Consider the following 18442-nt stretch of genomic DNA (forward strand, 5'->3'; position numbering starts at 1 on the left):
ATACATATTAATTATAGGATGAATCTATTCATTTCTGCAAATATAAGGCAGCTGGAATATTAAAAGAGGTCGCATAGATCTGTAGGTCAGTTTGGAAATCATTGCTATATTAACCTTTATTAAGTTTTCCAATCCATGAGCATGGATGGCATTCCATTTATTTATATTAAATTTCTTTTAATGATGTTTGTAGTTTTCATTATAGACATTTTATACATTTCTGTTAAATTTATTTTTATATTGATGTTAATAGAATTGTTTTCTTAATTTCATTTTTGATGGTTTATTGCTGCTGTATAGAAATACAATTGAATATTGATCTTATATCTTGTAATTTTACTGAGCTCATTTATTACTCCTAGTAGTTTTTTTGTGGGTTAGTTAGGATTTTCTACATACAAGATTGTTATATTGAATAAGTATGCTTTCACTTTTTCCTTCCACTGTGTCTTACCTACAATAAATGTTTGTGTGTGTGTGTGTGTTATGAAAATTGATAGGCTTATGCTTATACTGCCTCAGTGTTTATTGAATAATTTGAAGAAAATTATAACTTAAAAATATTGGTTATTCTTGAGGAAGCAATCTTTGATTTTCAGTGTTTTTTTAAGGTTTCATTTATTTATCTTTAGAGGAGAAGGGAAGAAGAGAGGGAGAGAAATATCAATGTATGGTTGCCTCTCCTGTGTCCCCTGCTGGGAACTGGCCTGCAACCCAGGCATGTGCCCTGACTGGAACTGAACTGCAGTTGTTTGGCTCGCAGGCCTGTGTTCAATCCACTGAGCTATACCAGCCAGGGCTGATTTTCAGTGTTTTTATATGTAAGATTAATTGATCTCTAAAATCTGTAGTTCATGTCAATATATTTATTGCTGAAACATGATACAAAGGAATCATTAGGACTTTTTGAATGTTAAGCTAAGTTACAAGCTTCTATACTTCTAGACCTTCAACTCAGTAACCCTTGTATTACCTGATAATGTTTAAATGAGAGAAGAAAGAAAATAATTTATTATTAAATTCCCAACTGGGTTCATTATTGGTTAAGTCAGATTTGTAAGTAACAGACATGGAACTTGGTTCATATTATTATTTAGATGTTTCTGACATGTTTAGCAAATATTTACTGTCAAAATACATTAGTTTCATGTGTCTTTAGAAATTCATTGTTTCATGGTTAATTTTTCTTAGCATTGATAATGAAAATTTTGCTTTTTATAATGCTAGGTATAACCCGGAAAAACCCCAGAACACCTCTTTCTGACCTCCAGGGCATGAATACCTTAAATGACAAAAACCAGCAGTAAGTATGTTTGGACTATGCTTTCAAGTGGGTATAAAAGAAATAACAAATTCTTATAAATACTTTTGTGGCTTAAAAAACATAAAGAAAAACAGATATAGTTTGCTTTAGATTTCTTAAAGGTTTTATAAATGATTCTATAAATTAATAAGGTTAGAGTTAACAAAACTATTAGGACTAAATTATTTAAGATTACCTCTGGTAAAATGGTTTTACAATTAAAAGCAAGTTTTCCCAGAATACTTTAAAATGACCACGTATGTTTTGATTTCTAAGACCCTTCTTGCATTCTATGTCTGGTTATTCTGCTGCTCTCTATGGAGAATCTTATTGGTAAGTAATTATCAAGTAGTTTGACTGACATCAAACCATTGAATACCTTTTCTTGCTGCGTGTGATAATCAAGGTTTATCTTTTAATCAATTTTAATGAATTCCTGAGAAGAATTTGAAAATAAAATAACAAGTATAATTTTCTCAGTTTATAAATAATGTTGTTTGTTCTTGCCACATATTCTTTTATAAAGATTATCATTTGTGTGAACAAAGGATCAGTTTTTAGTGTCTATCTAGAATCTGCTTTCTATGTTTAATCATCAAATGCATTGAGGTTTTTGGTACCTTGGTAATAAGAATGTTCTCTCATTAAAATTAAAGGATAATTTTATTGATTGTTTTTCAAATTTGTGTTACTATATTTTTCCTTTTTAAAATTTTTTAAAATTAAATTTTATTGATTATGCTATTGCAGTTGTCCCAGTTTTTTCCGTTTTGCCTCCCCCCCTCTACCCAGCACCCTGTACTCCCTCAGTCAGTCCTCCCACCATTTTTCTTGTCCATGGGTCACACATATGAGTTCTTTGGCTACTTCATTTCCTATACTATACTTTACATCCCCGTGGCTATGCTCTAACTACCTGTTTGTTCTTTATAATGCCCTCATCTCCTCACCCATTCCCCCACATGCACCTCCCATATGGCAGCCAACCAAATGCTCTCCATATTCATGATTCAGTCTTCTCTGTTCTTGTTTGTTTAGTCAATTGTTGATAGATTTGCATTTTTGCCATTTTTTTCATAGTTTTGAGCTTTCTTTTAAATAAGTCCCTGTAACATTTCATATAATACTGATTTGGTGATGATGAACTCCTTTAGTTTTTTCTTGTCTGGGAAACTCTTTATCTGCCCTTTGATTATAATGATGGCTTTGCTGAGTAGAGTAATCTTAGCTGTTCTGTGCTTTTCATGACTTTGAATAATTATTGCCAAACCCTTCTAGCCTGCAAAGTTTATTTTGAGAAATTAGCTGACAGTTTAATGGGACCTCCCCTATAGGTAATTAACAGGTTTTCTTTCCCTGCTTTTAAGATTTTATATATTTAACCTTTGGCATTTTAATTATATGTCTTGGAGTGGGTCTCTTTGCATCCATCTTGTTTGGGACTCTGTGCTTCTTGGACCTGTATGTCTGTTTTCTTTACCAAATTAGAATAGTTTTCTTTCATTATTTTTTCAAATAGATTTCCAATTTCTTGCCTTTTCTCTTCTTCTTCTGGCACCCATATGATGTGAATGTTTTTACACTTGAAGTTGTCCCAGAGGCTACTTACACTACTATCCTCAGTATTTTTGGATTTCTTTTTACTTGTTGTTCTAATTAGTTTTTTTTTTTTTTGCTTCCTTATGTTCCAAATCATCAATTTGATTCTCAGCTTCATCCATTCTTCTGTTGTTTCCCTGTAAATTGTTCTTTATTTCAATTAATGTACCCTTTGTTTCTGACTGGATCTTTTTTTATGCTTCTGAGGTCCTCACTAAGTTCTTTGAGCATCCTTATAACCAGTGTTTTGAACTCTGCATCTGATGGATTGTTCACCTCCATTTTATATAGGTCTTTTTCTGGAGTTTTGTTCTGTTCTTTTATTTGGGCCATGTTTTTTTGTTTCCTCATTTTGTCAGCCTCCCTGTGTTTGTTTCTCTATGTTAGGTAGATCTGCTGTGACTCTGTGTCTTGGCCTAATGTATGGCCTAATGTAATATGTGTCCTGTAGGATCCAGTGGCACAGCATCCCCTGTCACCCAAGCTGGGTACTTGAGGAGCATCCTCTTGTGCATTGAATACATCCTCCTCTTGTTGATCTTGGTTGCTGTTGGCAGATCAATGGAAGGGATTTACTAGGGCCAGTTTTTTCTTGTCTGGGAAGGTCTTTATCTGCTTTTAGTTCTATATGACATCTTTACTGGTTAGAGCCTTCTTGGCTGGAGATCCCTGCTTTTCATGAATTTGGATATTTCTTGCCAGTCACTTCTGCAAGGATTGGCTATGGCCACTTACCACCAACCTCTACACCTTCATGGAGTATCAGCTGTTCAGGGGCAGGGTGGTGGTGCTCCAATGTGGTCTATAGCTGTCCACTGGGTGCTCTGGCTCTGGGTTTTTCTGGGTGATGCAGGCCAAGGTCAGCCCCCACTTGTGTTTTGCTACGGGTTATCCTTCCTGAACTGTAAAGCAATCTGAGGTGGTTGCTCTTTGTGCAGGGCTTGGAGATTCTCAGGGGAAGCCTAGCTGTGATTCTAAACTGGCTGCTGGTAGTGCTGGTCCTGGGGCTCACAGAGACTACCTGGGGCTTGCTTGATAGGGTTTAAGAAGTTGTGAAGCTTGAGCTGACATCAGCCATTCATATGGAAAAGCAGCTTGAGTGGGCCTATCAGTTGGGTGGGGGAGTCGTGTCTGGGATATCCAAGATGTGTCAGACAGTGTTCGCCAGGTTGATGGAGTCTCAGATATGGCACCAGCATGTTGGCTCTTTGATTCTCTGGGGAGAGATTTTAGAAAAGGGACAATGGCCTCTGCTTGCCTTGATGCCAGACGCTTCAGTTTCTCCCTGTATGTCACTGGTACCTTTCAAGCTGTTACTCTGCTGCTAGAGCTCATAGGGGGAGAGTCCGCGTGAGTCTGTGTTTGGGTTCTTAAAGAGGAACTCCTTAGGGCTCCAGCAGTTTCTTCCACTGACACAATCCCTGGTGGTTTGTGCAGTCAGAAGATGTGGGGGCTTACCTTCCTGGCCCTGAAACCTTGGGCTGTGGGCCCTGGTGTGGGGCTGGAACTCCTCACTCCTGAAATATCCCTCTAGAATTTGTATCCAACACACATGGTTGTGAGACCAGCCTGTCTGCGCCTGCATCCTTCCTACTAGTCTGGATGGATATGGTTGCTTTAATTGTGTTATTGTCAGACTTTCACTAACTTGATTTCTGATGGTTCTTTTTTTTTTTATTTAACTCTTGTTCAAGTACAGTTTTCTTTCTTGTATTCCCAGCCCTGCATCCCCCCCCCCCCACAGTGCTCCCCATGATTTCTGATGGTTCTGAGTGAGGGTTGTTCTGTATTTCAGTTATTATTTTGATGCGGTTGGGCCAAGTGTCTAGCCCTGTCTGTCTTCACTGCCACCTTGACTGGAAGTCCTGTATGTTAGTATATTTTTCTAATGTATATAGTCACTTCCTTGCTCAATAACTTTTTTATAACTCTTTGTTGCTTGTTTAAGGACATCTAGGTTCACCCATCTCACATGTAAGACCGGTCACAGCCCAAGTATCCAATCGCGACTCTATCATAAATGCCACCAAATTGAACTACTTGCTTTCTTTTTTTTTTTAACTCTTGTTCAAGTACAGTTTTCTTTCCTGTATTCCCAGCCCTTCCCCCCCCTCAGTGCTCTCCACCTCCCTCCCATTTCCGCCCCCACCTTAGTTATTGCCCATGTGTCCTTTATACTTGTTCATGTGAGTCCTTCCCCTTTTCCCCTGTGATTCTCTCCCCTCTCCCCTCTGGACCCTGTCAGCACATTCTGTATTTCAGTCTCTTTGGTTACATTTTGCTTGCTTGTTTCTTTTGTTGTTTAGATTCCTGTTAAAGGTGATATCATATGGTATTTGTCTTTCACCGCCTGGCTTATTTCACACAGCATAATGCTTTCCAGTTCCATCCATGATGTTGCAAAGGGTAGGAGCTCCTTCTTCCGTTCTGCGGCATAGAATTCCATTGTGTAAATGTACCATGCCCATCGGTCAATGACTGGATCAAAAAACTATGGTACATTTACACAATGGAACTACGTGCTCTCTTTATAGTGTATGCATTTTCTTAACAGTGATACTTGACTAATGGTGAAATTCATTCTATATTTTTGTTATAGAACAAAAATCAAATCAGATCATTAATCTGGTGACCTGTGCACCTTCAGTGCAGTCTGTTGGCAGTCTATTGACAGGCAAACCATGCAATGTTGTTTCTACACTACTGCAATAAAGCAAATATCGTAATAAAGTGAGTCACATAAATTTATTGATTTCCCAGTATATATACAAGTTATATTTAGCTCTGGCTGGTGTGGCTCAGTGGATTGAGTGCCGCCTGCGAACCAAAGTGTCACTGGTGTGATTCCCAGTGAGGGCACATGCCTGGATTGCAGGCCAGGTCCCCAGGTCTTGCAGGCTGGGCATGTGAGAGGTAACCACACAGTGATGTTTCTCTCCCTTTCTTTCTTCCTACTTTCCCCGTTCCCTAAAAATAAATAAATAAAATCTTTTTAAAAAGTTATGTCTATACTATGCTTAGTCTATTTAGTGTTCAGTAGCTTTATTTCTAAAAAAACAATGCACATACCTTAATTTAAAATTTGCTTTATTGCTAAAACATGCTAACCATCATCTGAGCTTTTAGTGAGTCATAATCTTTTTCTGGTGGAGGGACTTACTTCAATTTGTTAAAAATGTAATATTTGTAACAATGAAATGAGGTATGCTTGTGTTTTCACCATGGTCATTAGAGATTCTTAACTTAAGGAACCCATTTTTTTGATTTGGTTTAAAAAACAAAAGGATACTATGACTTAATTAATTTCCCAAAGCAATTTAATGGTTATAATTCTCTTAATTCCTAGCTTGTGTCTTTTTATACTTTACATTTTGGGTACCTGAAGTGATCTGTATAGGCTTTCTGTGTTTATACATAGTTGGAGTAGTCTAATATGAGTATTTTGGTTTAAGATTGATTGTATTAGTCTGGCCTCATATGAGACCCTTCTTTATAGAGAACTCGATCACATCAGCCTGATTACTTTTTTTGTGTGTACAACAAGGAAAGATCTATGTGGCATTGAAGTACTGTTATTTGGAAAAGGCTAGCTGGCAGCCTTAACAAGAGGATTCTTCCAGATCTATTTATCGTATTGATGAATTTATTTTATACATATTTTAGAGAAAATTGGTGAGAAGGGGAAGAGAATAGGGTATTAGATACTTATATGATCAGATCACCCATGAAATCATTAGCTTTTGTCTACCAAGTGAAGTCTTTTGGATCATCCCTATATAATTCTCCTAGTAAGTGACTCAATAATAAAAGAGTGAAGCGTCTAGTTTGGTGGTGAATACTTTTTAGCTTATCCATAAAAACAATGACATGCAAATAGTAAAATTGTGTTTAGTTAGTGCAAATATTCCTCAGGTGAGAGAGAAAACTTTCATTGATGTTGAGAGGGCAGGGTTTTTTTGTTTTGTTTTGTTTTTTGTAGAGTATAAATTGAAAACAAATGTATTTATATCAAAGATTTGATAAAAAGTACAGAGCTTTTTATTACATATCATAAAGCAGAGAGAGTAAATGTGCTATAGAAGCTGCTGGACTGACCCTTGATATGAACAAAAAGACTGCTTCAGTAGCCAAAAACACATACAGTCTTGGGTGGAAAAAGCTCTTGTAAGTGAATAGTTCTAGAGCAGAATATGTGAAGACTAAAATACACCAGCTTATATTGGAAAGAAATTACTTATCTGGTAGAAAATTTATTATCTGCTAGGAAATTTGTTATTTGGTAGGAAACAAGGGTGTATGTCATCAGAATTTATTATCGACAAATACATAGTGGATTTTGTTCATGGTGGAAATATTTGGAGGGTTTTATAATTAAATGTTATTTGTTGTACTGTCCTGCTAATTCCAGGGCATGAAGGAACAAGATTAAGTCTCATTAAAACTCTTGGGTTACGGCACCCATCTATAGGACTTTGTACTGTATCAATATCTACATATCTGAGGACTGACTTAGACCTAAACTCTAAGAGTTAACTGTGTAGCATGTTGTGCATCCTGATTTCTGTTCTTAATACAAGTAAAAACTCATTTTCTAAAGCATTATTGCTCTTTAAATTCAACTTCTTTCTTGATCTGGGCATATGATTACATCTGAGATATTCTGTTATAAAATGCAACAATGAGAATGAAAGTAAATACTTTTGGAAACATTTTGATAAAAAACTAAAATTCTTTATTACTGCCATTGTTTTAGAAATGATCACATTGAGCATTTATAAAGATGAGTAGATTCCAAGTTTTTCTGGAACCAGTATGACTTGATGTGTCACATAAAGAGTTTGGAGTGGTATGTTACAGCTAGGTACATCTCGTGCATTTCTTCATGTCTCTGAGTATGTATTTTTCTGGGAAGACCATATTTTCTGGGAAAAATATTAAACTTGAATAGTAATGTAAGTAGATATATGTGATTAGCAAATCATATAATAATAGCAATTTATAAGTATTAGGACATCATACTTATATTTTACTGTAAATTTAAAATGTTAAATATACTCATTTCAGAATTTTTGTGTGTGTGCTTTTATGTAGTTTGTTGGTCCTTTGTTTTATCTAAAAATTAGTGCCTTTCTTTACTCAGGCATCATTTGCATGTTACATCCGTTCCTAAAAAGATAAATGAAGACAGTTACAATGTAAGGTTCTGGGAGATCATTTATTTGTTTAACAAGTGCTCAGTTTATTTAAGATGCTCAGTCATGTGGTGGGAACTAGGGATTCAATACTTTGTAAGATAGATGTGGTAAGTGATAATGTCAAAGAAATATACGATACTATGGAAATGTAAAAAAAGCTTAATTTAATTTTTATGTTGATGGTGTTTTTAAAGAATTGGATATGGGGGTAGGTGTATGAGAAAAGTTTTTCAGAAAGAGAATCTTTTAAAAGAGGATGACAATGTATTCCAGGCAGAGGATCAACCTGTGTGAAGGTCCAGGAACAAAAAGAGAGGTGGGGCAAGGATGGGGAGAGAATTGCAGAAATAAAGAATTAGAAGAATATGAATATGAAGAGAGAAGTGTTAAGAGTTAACTCCACAAAGAAGAATAGTCACAGGCTAGTTCATGTAGGGCGGTTACTATGAGACATTATTTAATGCTTTTAAACATAAAATGGGACTGGTGTGTTAGAAGAACCTCTGTGGCTGATTTATCATGAGTGATTTGGAGAGGCAGTAGGCTGGATACAGGGACACTAGTAGTTCTGGCAAGAGATTGAATGTGTGGTGGTGGTGGGTATATATTGATATGAATTTATATTAAGAAGGAAATTACGAAAGAATCTGTGTCTCTCACCTTATTTCATGAGGACTCAGTGTATGAGAAGTGTATATTGGACCTTCTCTACTTTATGGAAATAATTTTTATATGTATGCAATAAATACATAGCTGTGATCTGATATGTATGCGGATTAAGTACACATAGAGAACAAAGACATTGTATATGCCATCAGTCTTAGTAGCAGTGTGCTGAGGGAGACTCAGAAATACGTAACTCTGAAAAATCTGAAACAAATATTTCTATCAAAGCATTTCGTTAAAACAACCAACTGGCTGTTTTAAGTTCACAGACATAAAACAAAGACTTTTAAGTTAACACAGAGGTTCTGTGTTCTCCATAGCATTCCATTTATTGTCCTTTCTTTTTATGATGTAGCCAGGATTGTTTTCTTTTATTTCCAGTCTTCTACTTTACCACTGAGCCTGCCATTCTAATACTGGGACCCTTCCTGTTCCTTAATGTGTAAAAGACCAGTAAAACTTGTCTGTTTCACCTTAGATCTTTTAATAACATGTAGGAAGAAGAGAACTGGTTTGGGAGTCAACAGAAATTTATTCTTGGCCAGACTTATCTTCTTAATCTCTGTTGCAGCTGTGGAGTACTTGTTTCTTATGTGTGCCCTGACTGGGGATCGAACCCACAAGCTTGGCATATTGGGAGGATGATGTAACCAACTGAGTTACCTGGTCAGGGCTACCTCTCTTTCTAAGAGAGACAGGGAGAGGGAGGGAAAAGGAGGGAGAGAGGGAATGAATGAGAGTATATATTTGTGTATCTATATAAAATTGGCTTAGGGGAAGGAGTGACTAAGGATAGTTTCTAGATTTCTGGCTGTAGAGCATGTAAAAGGGGCAGTAGATCTGAGGAGGGAATTAAAGTTTCAGCATGGACCTGTTACCTTGAGGTTCCTGAGAGTCATTCATCACAACAGAGAGAATAAATCTTTGGATACACAGATACATACACTCAAATGATATTTGGGCTAGAGATGTATTTTGTAACTGATGGGGAGCCTGCCATTGAGTTGGTGATTTCCAAATGTCTGTATCTCAAGATTGTTTCTCTTGGGTTAGTCTGTTTTCTCTGGTGTCAAAGTATAAATCTTGCTGCTAATGTTATGGACTTGTGGTTGAACTTCTAATGGTTCCATGTGCATGCTTCCACTTAATTCTATTTTGTTTTGTTGAAGTATAATTGATGTACAATATTACATTGGTTTCAGGTATACAACATAATGATTCAACATTAGCATACATTGCCCTGTGATTACCGCAGTTAGCCTAGCTATCTTCTGTCACCGTACAAAGTTAATACAATATTATTGACTGTAGTCCCCATGCTATACATTGCACCCCCATGACTTATTTTAAAACTGTAAGAACTTTGTACTTCTTTCACCTGTTTCTCCCACCCCTCTCCCCTTTGGCAGTCTGTTCTGGGTATCTATAAGTCTGGTTTTGTTTTTTTGTTTTCTTTTTTAGATTCTAAATGTAAGTGAAATCATGAAGTATTTGTCTTTATTTGGCTCTTTCACTTAACGTTGGCTCTTTCACTTAGCGTAATACACTCAAGGTCCATTCATGTTGTTGCAAATGGCAAGATTCTACTCCTTCTTATGACTGAGTAGTGAGTAGTATGTATAACATCTTTTTATCCACCTATCCATCTTTGGACACATAGATTGTTTCCATATCTTGGCTGTTAGAAATAATGTTGCAGTGAACATAGTGGTGCACATACCTTTTCAAATGAGTGGTTTCTTTTTTTAAAAATATTTTATTTATTTTTAGAGAGAGGGTAAAGGAGGAAGAAAGAGAGGGAGAGAAACATGATGTGTGAGAGAGACAATCATTGATTGTCTCACATAGATGTGAGAGAGAGGCACCCATCAATTAGGTGCCTCCTGTATGTTCCCAGACCAGGGATTGTGTGCTCCCAGACTGCAAATTGAACCCACAACCTAGGTATGTGCCCTGACCGGGAATCAAACCCACATCCCTTTGCTTAAGGGACAACACTCCAACCAATTGAGCCACAGTGGCCAGGGTGGTAGTTCTAATTTTAATTTTTGAAGAACCCTCCCTGTTTTATTTTTTTTAGTAGTAGTTATACTAATTTACATTCCCATCAACAGTGTACAAGGGTTCCTTTTTCTTCCCATCCTTGCCTATGGTTCTCCTAGGCATAAGCCCTGTTTTTTTTTTTTTAAGAGTTTATGGGAAGTGAAGGAGAGAGAGGGAGAGAAACGTCAGTGTGTGGTTGCCTCTCGCACACCCCCCGCTGGGGACCTGGCCTGCAATCCAGGTATGTGCCCTGACTGGGAATTGAATTTCGAATTCTTGGTTCACAGGCCCGCGCTCAGTCTACTGAGCCACACCAGCCAGGGCCCCTGTTGGGTTTTAAAGGCCAGGATGTTTGTGGATTGTCGCCCTAGTGCAGTTTCCAAGGGTAGGAAACTACCCGTGATTTTTGTTTTCCAAAAACGGTACTATTTTTTGGAACATTTTGTTTTCCAAATGGTACTGAGCAATGGGGCACAGTACCATTGCTCTTCAGGAAGGAATTCCATGTTTATGAGATTCTCTCCCACTGTGGTTTGCCATGCTGAGTGCGGGGTTTGGGGTGAGACCGTGTCTCTGCCACTGCTGCTAGTTGCAGTGTGGTCCTTTTACCCTTTATTGTGGAGGATCTTATCAGCTGGTTGTAAGGGCTTTCTCAGAGGGCCTTGTTCCACATGTAGCTGTAGATTTATTTTATCTGTGGGATGAGGGGGGTTCAGGATCTTCCTGCCATGTTAAATTGCCTCTTAATTCTTCCTCTTTTCAGTGTAACCTCGCTTTTACCTTTTGCTCTGCTTAATGTCCCCAACTTCTGCTGAGATTATATGGTTCCAACTTCTCTATAAAGTAAATATTCCATCTTCTGTAAGTGTGAGGAAGGGATTGTTAGTTAACTATACAGGATAAGGGTTTAGCTTGTTTTAAATACATTCAGCCTATCTTCTCAGTTTTAGCCTCACTCAGTACCACCATTGTAGTGGTACCAGTTATCTCTAAAACCTAAGTCTTTCCAGAGTTCTGAATGAGAATGCATCTGCATTTTGTTGTGTTAATCTTTCTCACATTCCCAGCCCCAGCTTCTGCACACATCTACACACAAGCACACACACATATATACATATGTGTGTGTGTGTGTGTGTGTGTGTGTATATATATATATATATATATATATATATATATACTGTATGTGTGTATGTATTCTCAATAACATATATACATATGCCCCCCTCTTCTGTGATTCTCACGTACGTAGAAACTCAGGTTTTAACTTTTCCCGATCTACTCAGTCTTTTATTACATGTCCATCACATAGTCTTTCTTCCTAGTCTTTGTTCTTGTAAATTTATGACTACTATTTGTCATTTTACTGATATTTCTGCTTGGGGTTGAGATACACAGTTGAGTTTAGTATGACATGGAGGCTTATCACAGGTTTCCCATGAGTGGAGACCAAGTAGTTTATTGAAGGATGAGAGCAGGGATGGCGATATGGGAGTAAAAAGGGGAGGGCAGGAAACCCATTTAAGAATGCATTAATGAGAAGATGTACATGCAGATGGCCAGTAGACATGTGAAAAGATGCTCCACATCACTAATCATTAGAGAGAAGCAAATTAAAATGACTATAAGATATCACCTCACCCCTGTCAGAATGGCTACCATCAATAAATCAGTAAACCACAAGTGTTGGTGAGGATGTGGAGAAAAGTGAGGCCTAGTGCATTGCTGGTGGGAGTGCAGAGTGGTGCAGCCACTGTGGAAAACAGTATCAAAGGGCCTCAAAAAGTTAAAAATGGAACTGCCTTATGAACCAGCAATTCCACTTCTGGGCATATAATTCAAGAAACCTGAAACACTAATTCAAGAGAATATATGCACTCCTGTGTTCATTGCAGTGTTATTTACAGTAGCCAAGATATGGAAGTGACCCAAGTGGCCATTGATTTATCATCGGATAACGAGGAAGTGGTACATACATACTATGAAATATTACTTGGCCATAAAAATCAATGAAATACTACCAACAGCATGAATAGACCTAGAGGATATTAGGCTAACTGAAATAAGTCAGTCAGAGAAAGATAAATATCATATGATTTCACTTATATGTAGAATCTAAACAATATAAACAAACAAGCAAAAGAGAAACAAGCTCATAGATATAAGCAACAGACTGATGGTTACCAGAGGGGAATGTGATTGGGAGGATTGGTTGAAAAGGGTAAAGGGAACAAGAAGTACAAATTGGTAGATAGAAAATTGTCACAGGGATGTAAAGTAGAGAAAATTGTCACAGGGATGTAAAGTAGAGCACAGGGAATATAGTCAATAATACTGTAATAACCATGTATGGTGCCAGGTGGGTGCTGGAAATACTGTGGAGAACACTTGGAAGTGTATATGTGATTGTCTAACCACTATGCTGTACACTTGAAACTAATACAAAATTATGTTGAATGTGAACTGTAATTGAAAAATAAAACTAAAAAAAAAAAGAAGAAAAGAAAAGCTTAGGCTTTCTTGGATTTTTCAGAGATGCTGTGTGATCTGCCTGAGAGGAAAAATAACACTGGAACTAATAAAAAAATTAAAAAGAATGCATTAATGAGTTGGCCACTGCTTGCTCAGCCTTGTGGGACCAACTGAATAAACTGATTTGTACCTCAGGAACATCTGTTTGCCTTGGAAAAGAAAGGAGTAAGGTTTTATTCATTGCTCTGATGGTTGCTTGTCCCACACAGATTTATTAAGTGCAGAGCAGAAACCTATGTGAAATAAGAGGCGAGTACTTGGAGTCTAAAACCAAGTGCTATTGTAGCATCTCTTTGAATTGTACAAAATATGTGTGTTTAACCCATCATATAGTACCGATTGCAACAGCAGTAGATAGAATAAGAGGTAAGACTAAGGATTTTAGTCTTAACTAAAATCTCAAAAGGTCTCTTTTGAGAAATCAGCTGATAGTCATATGGCAACTCTGTGGTAGATAACTTCCTCCTTTTCTTTTGCTGCTTTTAAGATTCTCTCCTAGTCTTTAAACTTGGGTAACTCAATTATGAGTCTTGGTGTGTTCCTCCTTGAGTACAACTTGTTTGGGACTCTTTGAGCTTCCTGGATTTGCATGTCTAGTTCCTTTACCAGACTGGGGAAGTTTTCCTTTGTTATTTTTTTTAAAGATTTTATTTATTTATGTATCTTTAAAGAGAGGAAGGAGAGAGGGAGAGAAATATCAATGTATGGTTGCCTTTCATGCGTCCCCTGCTGGGAGTTGACCTGCAGGGAACAGGTCTGCAACCCAGGCATGTGCCCTGACTGGGAATCGAACCTCGACCCTCTGGTTCTCAGGCCTGTGCTCAGTCCACTGAGCTACACCAGCCAGGGCTTTCCTTTGTTATTTTTTGAAATAAGTTTTCAGTGTCTTGCTCTTCTTCTCCTTCTGGTATCCCTATGATTCAGATGTTGGGACATTTAAAGTTGTCCAGAGGTTCCGAAGCCTCTTCTCATTTTTTTGAATTCTTGTTTCTTCATTCTCTTATGGTCGAGTGTTTATTTCTTCTTTATATTCCAAATTGTTGATTTGAGTCCTGGTTTCCTTCCCTTCACTGTATATTTTTCTTTATGTCACTATGTATAGCCTTTGTTTCTACCTTTATTTTGTGTCCATACTCAACCATTTCTGTGAGTATCCTGGTAACCAGTATTTTGAACTTTACATCTGATAGATTGGCTATCTTCTTGTAATTTAGTTCTTTTCCTGGTAGTTTGATCTGTTCTTTCATTTGGGCCATATTTTTTTTTTTGTTCCAGCATGCCTGTTACATAGTAAGGGCTCAGCCTTAGGTATTCATGAGGGTGGGCAACCTACTTCACTACATGTGGCACTGGGGTCTGAAAGGGAACAATGCCAGTTGCTTGGCTCTCACCCCAGTTTCAGTCACTTCCCCCTGCTACCTTCAAGCAAATTGGGCTCTTCTGGTGCTGGTTCTTGGGGGGTGGGCTGCTGTATGTTCTAGGACCCTGTGGGCCCCTCCAATGGACTCTCCTGTGAGGCTAGGAGTTTCTCCCACCACTGTACCTCCCATAGGTTTTTATAGCCAGAGGTTTTGAGGTTTTATTTTCCCTGTACTGGAATCCTGGGGTGTGTGGCCTGTCTTGATCTTCAGTTGTTCCTCCTGGTTTATCTGCACATGATTGTGGAACCACCAGGTCTACTAGCCTCCTCCTCCACCTCCTCCCCCAGTAGGTCCACCAGTTGCAGCCTTGCCACACTTCCTCTCCCTGCCTGCCCATCTCTGCCCCTCCTACAAGTGTGGGAGGGGCAGATGTTTATTCTTTAACTCTTATTTATTCTTCTCCTACATGTTTATTCCTTAACTCTTTGGTTGTTGGACTTCCATACAGTTTGTTTTTCTTGAAATTTTGGTTGTTTTTTGTGTCTAAATTAGTTGTCCTTCTTTTGGTTTTACGAGGAAGCAAAGTCTATCTACCTATGCCTTCAACTTGGCCAGAAGTCTCAAATTTTTTTATGTTATGTTATGTTATGTTATGTTATGTTATGTTATGTTATGTTATGTTATGTTATTCTCTTGTTTAAAGAGAGGGGAAGGGGAGGGAGAAAGATAGGGAGAGAAACATGGTTTGTTGCCTCTTGCACACCGCCAGCTGATGCCCTAGCCTGCAACCCAGGCATGTGCCCTGACTGGAAATCTGACTGGTTACCTTTCAGTTCACAGGCCAGTAATTAATCTACTGAGCCACCCCAGCCAGGGCCCAGTACCATGTTGTCTTGATTACTCTTGCTTTGTAATATGTTTACACATCAGGAACTATTATTCTTCCAGTTTGGGGTTTTTTCAACATTGTTTTGGCTATTCTGGGATTTTTTTCATTTTCATATGCATTTTAGGATCAGCTTGTTGATGTCTTAAAAAAAATAGGAAGGTGGGGTTTTGCTAGAGGTTGTTGAATCTGTAGATTAATTTGGGAGTATTATCAGCAAAGCCAAAATAGAGTAAGCAGGGAAAGAGTGATAGGAAGTCAACTGATTGAGGGAGAAGGCCATGTTACCTGTATCTTTCAGGTAATGTTAAAAATTTTGGTCTTTAAATAGGAATGAGAGAAAGACAAAGGAGGGTTTTTAGCAAAACACTGACCCGATTCATTTTGTATATTAAAGTAAATGATCTGGCTGACTTCTTAATATATCTCAGGCTCGTTAACATTTCTGCCCCTGGAACTTTGATATTTTCTTCTCTCTAGGGGAATACTCTTCCCCTAGATAACTGCTTGATTCATTTTGGGGGGATTTTTTTGTTTCTGTTTTTGTTTTTGTTTTTTATGTTTTTTTAGTCTTCTTCACGTCTCTGTTTAAATGGAACCTACTGATGACTAACTACCCTATTAAAAAGCCTAACGTTCTGACATTTTAAAAAAAGATTTTGTTTATTTATCTTTAGAGGGGAAGGGAAGGAGAGAGGGAGAGAAATGTCAGTGTATGGTTGCCTCTCGTGCATCCCCTGCTGGGAACTGGCCTGCAACCCAGGCACGTGCCCTGACTAGGAATCCAACCTCGATCCTTTGGTTCATAGTCCCACACTCAATCCACTGAGCTACACCAGCCAGGGCTGTTCTGATATTTTTTATTCTTCTTCACTGTTTAAAATTTCCCCTTAGTGCCTGTTACTTGGTGTATAGTATATTTTCTTATTTTTTTATTATTTATCTCTTTCCACATGAATTTAAACCTCATGAGAGTAGAGCGTTTACTTTGTTAATTGGTATATACCCAGTGCTAGAAAAACAATTGGTACTTGTTGATGCTCAGTAAATGCTTTTGAATGAGCGAATGAGCATATTCTACTGCGTTTTCTTTAGTTTCACATTTTTAATTCCCAGGAGTTTTTTTTTATTACTAATTTTATCTTCTCAGTGCTTACTTTTTATAGTATCTTGTTCTTATTTTATATGCAAAATATTTTCTTCTCTCTCAAGATATAAATGATAGCTTTTAAAAAGTTTTATTTTCCCTGTCTAGTCTTTTTTTTTTTATTTCAAGTTATTTGTGTCATGATTCCTTTAGTTTATATATTTAATGCCACAGACTTCCATTTGATGTCTAGTGGACCATGGTCAACTGTTCATATTTAAATTCAGACATGGAAGAACCAACTGGAATCTGGTAAATTGGGTGTGTTGTCAGTTTCTGGACCATATTAGTATCTTTGGGTGTTTCTTTTTAGGGGAATCAGATTTCACAGAAAAGTTTATTCTGATTTTCTGCTTGGAGAATATATAGTTGACTCTTGAACAACACAGCAGTTAGGGATGCTGACCCCCTGCCTAGTCAAAATTCTGCAAGTAATTTTTAACCTTTTAAAAACTTAACTCCTGTTGACTAGAATCCCTACTGTTACAGATGAGGGAAGAGAGACCCCAGTCAAGAGTCTCTCTACCTTGCCTTGGTTCTTGTTTCACCTGCAAGAGAATAATTCGAGTGAGAAGCAAGTATGTTTAATGGAAATGAGATAGGAAGTTTAATTATACTCTTGAGCAAAAAGCTACAAGTGGGTACTTGACTAATCCAAGCGCCCCAGCTCTTTGGTTTCAGGGGGTATATACCTCAGTTGATTTCTAGATTCCCTCTCCTTCTCCCCCCTTGACAATAATGTGTAGCTATAAAGGCTTCCTTTCTCAGTTAGCAGATTCTTTCTGTTAGTGAAGTTGTTACAGTAGCTTCCTTTCCCAGTCATAGAAACTCAAGGACTTACCCCCCTTCCTGAAGGATTCCTGCTTGTGGCTTGTGACGTTCAGAATACCCGACAATCTTACCAAACCAAGCACAAGACTACTGAGTTAATTGGTGAGACGCAAATTCCTTTTGCTTCCAGCCTCCTGTATTAAGCTCTTGGTTAGATTATAATGGTGAGGTCCCCGATTTTATTTCCCCTCTGGCTGCTCATTCCTAACTGCTACCTAACATTATCACTAACATAAACAGTCTGTTAACACATATTTTATATGTTGCATATATTATTACTGTATTCTTGCAATAAAGTAAGCTAGAGAAAAGCAAATGTTATTAAGAAAATCATAAGGAAGAAAAAATACATTTGCAGTATTTATTGAAAAAAAATGTGTTTATAAGTGGAACTGTGCAGTTCAAATTCGTGTTGTTGAAGGGTTAATCGAATCCCAGCTACCAGCATTCTGGAGCCAGCTGGGTGGGAGAACTGAGAATCTCTATTTTCAGTGCTTCCTTTGACTTCTGTATACCATACCCATCCTCAGTTGTGCGTGGTGCTGCCCAGTCCACAGATTTTCTTTTATCCTCTTGCTTAGGTAAAGGAGGGATGGTTATTAGGCTGCATGGACTTCTAAGTGCCTTTTAAACCAACTTTCAACTAGTGCTCCTATTTTTAACTGATGTCTCCCACTACTTCCAGACTTACTGGTACTTGGTACCTCTTGTTCTGGAGACTTTGGGGAGTACTGCAGAGTAAAGAGGGGTGCTTCTTAACTTTCCCCACAGCCAATTTAAGGTTTACTACCAAGAAAACAATTTCTGTATCTGCTTTCCATATTTCATAAATGTGTTACTGTTGTATATTAATTTAGTCTCTTAAGTGTTCATTCCTTTAAA

General features: G+C 37.7%; 1 protein-coding gene across 7 annotated transcripts in view; it reads left to right on the forward strand.

The window, feature by feature from the left end:
* MYO9A (myosin IXA) overlaps positions 1-18442 on the forward strand; it is a 274015-nt gene that overhangs the window by 155330 nt on the left and 100243 nt on the right. For all 7 annotated transcript variants that reach the window (XM_037047139.1, XM_037047138.1, XM_037047140.1 and 4 more), the window contains one exon: positions 1228-1303. In XM_037047139.1, coding sequence (XP_036903034.1) covers positions 1228-1303 — 76 coding nt within the window. The remainder of the gene's footprint in view (positions 1-1227; positions 1304-18442) is intronic.

The sequence above is a fragment of the Sturnira hondurensis genome, unplaced genomic scaffold, assembly GCF_014824575.4.
Source record: "Sturnira hondurensis isolate 20B ecotype Veracruz unplaced genomic scaffold, ASM1482457v3 Scaffold0005329, whole genome shotgun sequence".
NCBI lineage: Eukaryota > Metazoa > Chordata > Mammalia > Chiroptera > Phyllostomidae > Sturnira > Sturnira hondurensis.